At 46.6% G+C, this 7149-nt stretch overlaps 1 protein-coding gene across 1 annotated transcript in view; it reads right to left on the reverse strand.

Annotated features, from left to right (window-relative positions):
- Positions 1-6969, reverse strand: part of LOC125625260 (complement receptor type 1) — a 58605-nt gene extending 51636 nt beyond the window's left edge. Inside the window, exons 1-5 of the mRNA XM_075122122.1 lie at positions 6790-6969; positions 4000-4176; positions 3248-3430; positions 2370-2552; positions 1607-1789 (exon numbers count right to left, since the gene is read on the reverse strand). Of these exons, the coding sequence (XP_074978223.1) occupies positions 1607-1789; positions 2370-2552; positions 3248-3430; positions 4000-4105 (655 nt within the window). The 5' untranslated portion in view covers positions 4106-4176; positions 6790-6969. The remainder of the gene's footprint in view (positions 1-1606; positions 1790-2369; positions 2553-3247; positions 3431-3999; positions 4177-6789) is intronic.
- Between the last annotated feature and the right edge of the window lie 180 nt (positions 6970-7149).

The following is a 7149-nucleotide window of genomic DNA, read 5'->3' on the forward strand; positions in this document are numbered from 1 at the left end:
TGGCATGTACCACGTCAGGTGCAGGTAGATACAACAACAGTTACAAAGAAACAACTGCAGATCTGCTTTATAAATATTCTTCCAGGCGTTACACTAGGACTAAAGCCGAGGGAAAAAGAACGATGAGACAAAGGTGCTAATGCAATAAAATTCATAGCTGGACACTGAACCTAAAACAACACACACTGGGCCAAACTCACCGCTGGCACAAGAACCTCTATTTCCCAATCAACTAAAACAACATGTACACCTGCCCTGTTTACCTCAGGTCCTAATATCCATCCTTGGGCTGCCCTACTCCCAGGACGCTAAAATGTGCCATTTTTCAGAAGTACTGTCAGCGAAAGACGAAAGGGTCCCAATCGTGGCTTCTGGCCTGAAAGCATAGGACTCTATAGGTTCAGCAATGCCCAACGGAATTAATATCCACATAGAGCATCATCTGTTAAAGGGCCCAAGCCCTTCACAAACTGATACGACATCCCATTGACGCAAGACACTTCAGTTCTCTCTTACTCTCATCTAGCGGCTGAGGCGATAAGACGAGCACACCTCACCGACGGCAGACGTGGGAACATAAATAACCGCTCCTCGCGCTGCCTCAACCGTGAGCGCTGACCTCTCATTGTATCTAGCAGCGTGTACACACCCAGATTCGCACCTTGGGAGATTTCAGACTGTTCTGGTGAACGCACTCTCTGCCACTTCCTTCGTTTACATTTTCAAATTCAATTGTCTCAAAAGAATATATTTGCATTTGTAATAACAGCAAGTGTCTGGGTTCACACCATTAGTGAAACCACTGCAACATCGATGGGTGGACATGCCCTAAGAGTCTGCGTGGGAGTTTGTCTACAGAGTCATTTCTTTTGCAGAGCCTTTAACTTCATTTTCGTGAGTATTTCTACACTATTCCATCTTCCTTCTGACACTTTTATAAATCCTCTCAACTGTAATCTTGTCCGGCAGCACTCAGAGAGCCACGCTTCCACCGGCATCAGTGTGCAAGTTCCACCAAAGTCAACTGAGCTTCTTGTGCCGGCAGTGATTATAGCCCTGTGTCTCTCCCTGGGGAATCTATTAACTTAGGCTTGAATAAAGACTGGGAGTGGACGGGTCATTCCACAAAGCAAAACTATTTCCCCATGTTTATTCCCCTCCCTCTCCCATGACTGTTCCTCAGTCAGCTGCTGGAAATGGCCCACCTTGATTATCACTGCAATATGTTTCCCTCCCCGCACCGCAGCTCTCCTGCTGGCAATAGCTCACCTTACCTGATCACTCTCGTTACAGTGTGTATGGTAACACCCATTGTTTCATGTTCTCTATGTATATAGATCTCCCCACTCTATTTTCCACTGAATGCATCCGATGAAGTGAGCTGTAGCTCACAAAAGCTTATGCTCAAATAAATTTTTTAGTCTCTAAGGTGCCACAAGTCCTCCTGTTCTTTTTGCGGATACAGACTAACACAGCTGCTGCTCTGAAACCTATTCCCAGCTGTGAATTTTGTTGCATTAGATGGTGTGTCTGAACATTCTTTCTCTCGCTATCCATCCTGCTGGGTTACTGACAAAAGGAAGAAGCCAACCGAAAATCCATTCACCTTCACATAGAGGAGAAGGGTGGCTCCAAGTTCCAGATGTGGTACAATAGATCGAAGCCTCTCCACGGAGGGTGTAGCCAGGTTCACAGCTGTAGTTCGCATATGTTCCACTGGGGAAAGCTGCCAAAGGCTTGGCATTGTGCTTCCCTTTGACGATGACCGGAGGTGGGGGACACAGCAACACTAAAGGGGGGAGAGGGGATGAAGAATATTTCAGGGAAAAAAATCTGAACCCTGTTCAAGAAGAGCATAAAATAGGCTGGTCTCCAGGAGGGGGAAAAGCCCAGGATGCCTGTGTTGTGTCAAACCCTGCATCGCACCGGTGATGCGACACATCCAAAAAAGTTTAAATATCACCGACCTCGATTCCCCTTCACCCCGAACTCAGATTTTCCCAATCTGCTACTTTTCGGTCCCTAGAACTCGCCCTTCACTCCCTTAAGAATCCAAAATATAATTTGTGGAGAGCGGGACGAGTTCTGCTGATTTGTGTTTCCATTCACAGCTTTAGGATGCTCAGTGAGACAGACCATTGCCAGATCTCTGCCTGACAGGAGGGCAGGGCAGGATGCAGGGGATCAGCTATCACAGAGACGAGCACAGTCGAAAGATTAGAGGGTGGGCGGATATTTGTATGTTCCCCATTCACAGCTGAACAGTGACCCCAGGATTCAAAAGACGTTTATTTTTTTGCATCCAGGCACATCCCGACCAGATGTTGATCATCTCAGTTACCCTGCAGTCAACCTTGATTCACACTCACCCTGTGTGCAGACTGGAACAGGAGGATCCCAGGTTCCTTCATCTCGGCACTGAATCTGACGGCTGCCGCTCAGGGTGTAGCCAGGATCACATTCAAACCTAACCGTGTCCCTGGGTCTGTAGACAGGTCCACGTCCAGCTACTTTTCTTCCATTCTGGATTGCTGGGGCGATGCAGAGAACCTCTGAAATTGAAAAGGTGCAGAAGGCGTCAGCCTGCCCGGCAAGCAGTGCTGTTCAGTGGGCCCTTGGTGCCTGTGCTCTGCACTGACTCCCTACCAGTTTCTGGGAAGAGAGTTTATGGTGTTGCTTTTAACCTCTAAAATGCAAAAAGAGTATAGCGCAACCCTGTCTAAAACCACATCCCATGAGGAACCGTACTGCTCCTCTCATGGTGAATAGAGTCCCCAGAGTGATCCCTCTCAGTGACAGAGAGAGCAGGGCTGGTGGGAGAGCTCCCCGTGAGGGACCCTCATTTTGGCACCATGGTCTTTAACAATACTGGCCTGTTCGCCTTTGGGGGACACACTTTCCTCTTTACTCGCGTGTAACAAGGCAAGATGGGGATAGCGTGCCTGTGAGTGTGAGGGGAGTGTGGAAATTAGTTACTAGTGTTTCTAATTTATGTCAAGGGTGCCTCGGGTTTCACACAGCTGCAGCTTTTTAATGTTTCACTAATGTGGTGTGTATGTGTGCACAGGAGTGCAGAGTTTGCATTCAGCACATTTATTTTCAAAAGCATTTGTTTCACCCTGTGTCTAATTATACAGTTTTAATTCCTTGCTCTTAAATTTGTTGCACTTGTGACTTTGTCTTTTGAGTTAAATCCTGTGGTAGGAGCTTCTTCCTCTTAGTTCTAGGTAACAGAACATAAACGCACCTTCACACCGAGGAGGGGGAGAGCTCCAGGTTCCGGATGCCGTACAATAAATAGATGCCTGCCCAGTTACGGAGTAGCCGGGCTCACAGCTGTAATTTACAGACATTCCACTGGTGAACACTGCCAAGGCCTGGCCACTGGGCTTCCCGTTGGCGATGGCTGGAGGAGAGACACACTGCACCGCTACAGGGAGGGAAGAGAGCTTTAACTGAAGCAGAGCTCATGCAGGCTGATCTCCAGAAGGGAAAATATCTGCATACTTCTGTTGAGTCATGTCCAACACAACAGCAGTGAGACAAATGCAGATCACATACCTCCATCCATTCACATCCCCCCAAATGCCTATAAAGAATGATGACTCCGTTATGCTTCTTGTAACCCCCAAACATTTTCCCAGATGCCTAAGTAAGGCTCCAAGCGCCATTTCCACTCTATATTTTGTGTTTATATGGGAAATGCTGCCACTTTGGGACTATTTATTCATTGGTAGGGGCCACCCACAAGTTCCCTTAACTTGGGAGGGAGGTTAAGTGGGCAAAACTGACCAGGACTCAGTTCTTCAGGGATCTTTTTGGAGAATGGAAGAGCCCAGATACGATGGAGAGGAACACAGGGAACACTGGGATAACTACACAGATATTTGCATTTCCCTTGTCAGGTCTCAAACTAATCCCACAGTCCTTTTGGCCTCCCGGCTCAGCCCTGCCAGGTCTGACTCATCACAATGGGATCAAAGCCTTAGTCATACTTACTTCTTTCACAGGTGGGGACAGGAGGATCCCATCTACCATCATCTTGGCACTGCGTCTCAGCGCTGCCACTCAAGGTGTAACCAGCGTCGCATTCAAACACAACCATGTCTCTGGGTCTGTAGGCACGCTGTACCCCATTTGTTCTTCCATGCTCCACTTCTGGGCTTACGCATGTTGCTGAAAGGGAAAGCATAACACACCCTTTAGACTCTAACGCAGGCGTGGGATGGAATGGACTGAACCATTTTTTCCTCTGGCAAGTCTTTTACTGTAGTTCAATTTCATAACTATTTCTATACTATCACATCCTGTTGTCGCTTTTATCAATTCTTTCAGCATGAACATTACTGAGCTGCACTCGCAGAATCCATCAGCACCGTTCCAAGTGGATGCAATGCCACTGAACTTAAAGGAGCTCCTCTTGCCAGCAGTGACATTGGCCCGTGTGTTTCACTGTGTTTAGTTGTGAAATTTGCTGCATTGGTGGCTTGTCTCAAAGTTCTCATGGTCTCAATTTAAACCCTCGTGTGTGTCTGACACACCGAGCGAGGCAAAGGGAAGCAGCTAACAAAACAGAAACGCGCCTTCACATTGAGGGAGGAGGCAGTTCCAAGCTGCAGACACTGTGCAATGAAGTTATGTCTCCCCAAAAAGGGAGGAGCCAGGATCACAATGGTAATTTACAGACACATCACACACACACAGACACACACAAAAATCAGGCTACTTTAAGCATCTTATTTTGGTCAACCAAAAATCACTGGACAATATAGGCTCACTATCCAGTGCGTTACATTGCAAGTACTTAATGCCTGTTGTTTTTTATGAATCTTTAACTCATTTGTAACAATCTTGTCCCCACCCCATTATAGAAAAGAGCTTGACTGAAATACCAGTGTGAGGGGGAAAAACAAAAAATGGTTCCATGATTATTCAGCGTACAGGAACTAGAGGGTCGTATTCCACCTTCATAAGAACGGCCATACTGGGTCAGACCAAAGGTCCATCCAGACCAGTATCCTGTCTACCGACAGTGGCCAATGCCAAGGTCACTCACTCCGGGGCACCTAACAGGTAATGATCAAGTGATCTCTCTCCTGCCATCCATCACCCGCCTCTGACAAACAGAGGCTAGGGACACCGTTCCTTACCAATCCTGGCTAATAGCCATTAATTGACTTTACCTCCATGAATTTATCCAGTTCTCTTTTAAACCCCGTTATAGTCCTAGCCTTCACAACCTCCTCAGGCAAGGAGTTCCACAGGTTGACTGTGCGCTGTGTGAAGAAGAACTTCCTTTTATTTGTTTTAAACCTGCTGTACATTAATTTCATTTGGTGGCCCCTACTTCTTATATTATGGGAACAAGTAAATAACTTTTCCTTATTCACTTTCTCCACACCACTCATAATTTTATAGACCTCTATCATATCCCCCCTTAGTCTCCTCTTTTCCAAGCTGAAAAGTCCTAGCCTCTTTAATCTCTCCTCATATGGGACCCATTCCAAACCCCTAATCATTTTAGTTGCCCTTCGCTGTCTTATTCTGTTCCTTTTTTAATGATTCCTAACATCCCGTTTGCTTTTTTGACTGCCGCTGCACACTGCGTGGCTGTCTTCAGAGAACTATCCAGGATGACTCCAAGATCTTTTTCCTGATTAGCTGTAGCTAAATTAGCCCCCATCATTTTGTATGTCTACTTGGGGTTATTTTTTCCAGTGTGCATTACTTTACATTTATCCACATGAAATTTCATTTGCCATTTTGTTGCCCAATCACTTAGCTTTGTGAGATCTTTTTGAAGTTCTTCACAGTCTGCTTTGGTCTTAACTATCTTGAGCAGTTTTGTATCATCTGCAAACTTTGCCACCCCCCTGTTTACCCCTTCCTCCAGACCATTTATGAATAAGTTGAATAGGATTGGTCCTAGGACTGACCCTTGGGGAACACCACTAGTTACCCCTCTCCATTCTGAAAATTTACCATTTATTACTACCCTTTGTTCCCTGTCTTTTAACAAGTTCTCAATCCATGAAAGGATCTTCCGTCTTCTCCCATGGCAACTTAATTTACGTAAGAGCCTTTGGTGAGGGACCTTGTCAAAAGCTTTCTGGAAATCTAAGGACAATCTAAGTACATTCAAAGGAAGAGTATAAAGCATCTGTCGTTACTGGAAGGACCGCTCATAATTGATAAAAATAGTGAAATTCAGCAAAGGAAGCGGAAGTACCCGCAAAAGCTGCGGTGGACCAAGAAGTTATTGAGTATCATCTTCTAAATCACTTCCAGTTCCCATTTCAAGATGGGACAGACGTGAGGATCCTGAGCAGAGGAAGATAAAAATGCTCTGCTTTCAACTTTAAGCTACAGAAATTCCCCTCACCAGGTCCCCTCTTGCCAAACTTGGTCACTTTTCGCAGTTGCTGCAGTGTGAGGAATCCTGACCCCCAAATGCATTGTGGGAAAGCAAATCCAAATATAATTTGTGGAGAGCGGGATGAGTTCTGCTGATTTGTGTTTCCATTCACAGCTTTAGGATGCTCAGTGAGACAGACCATTGCCAGATCTCTCCCTGTCAGGAGGGCAGGGCAGGACGCAAGGGATCAGCTATCACAGGGACGAGCACACTCAAGAGATTAGGGGGTGGGCGGATATTTGTATGTTCCCCATTCACAGCTGAAAAGTGACTCCTGGATTCAAAGGACGTTGGTTTTTTTTTGCGTCCAGGCACATCCCTACCAGATGTTGATCGTCTCAGTTACCCTGCAGTCAACCTTGATTCACACTCACTCTGTGTGCAGGCTGGAACAGGAGGATCCCAGATTCCTTCATCTCGGCACTGAATCTGACGGCTGCCGCTCAGGGTGTAGCCAGGATCACATTCAAACCTAACCGTGTCCCTGGGTCTGTAGACAGGTCCACGTCCAGCTACTTTTCTTCCATTCTGGATTGCTGGGGCGATGCAGAGAACCTCTGAAATTGAAAAGGTGCAGAAGGCGTCAGCCTGCCCGGCAAGCAGTGCTGTTCAGTGGGCCCTTGGTGCCTGTGCTCTGCACTGACTCCCTACCAGTTTCTGGGAAGAGTTTATGGTGTTGCTTTTAACCTCTCCACTGCAAACGCTATCATGCAAGCCCGCCTAAAACCACATCC

The sequence above is a fragment of the Caretta caretta genome, chromosome 21, assembly GCF_965140235.1.
Source record: "Caretta caretta isolate rCarCar2 chromosome 21, rCarCar1.hap1, whole genome shotgun sequence".
Taxonomy (NCBI): Eukaryota; Metazoa; Chordata; order Testudines; family Cheloniidae; genus Caretta; species Caretta caretta.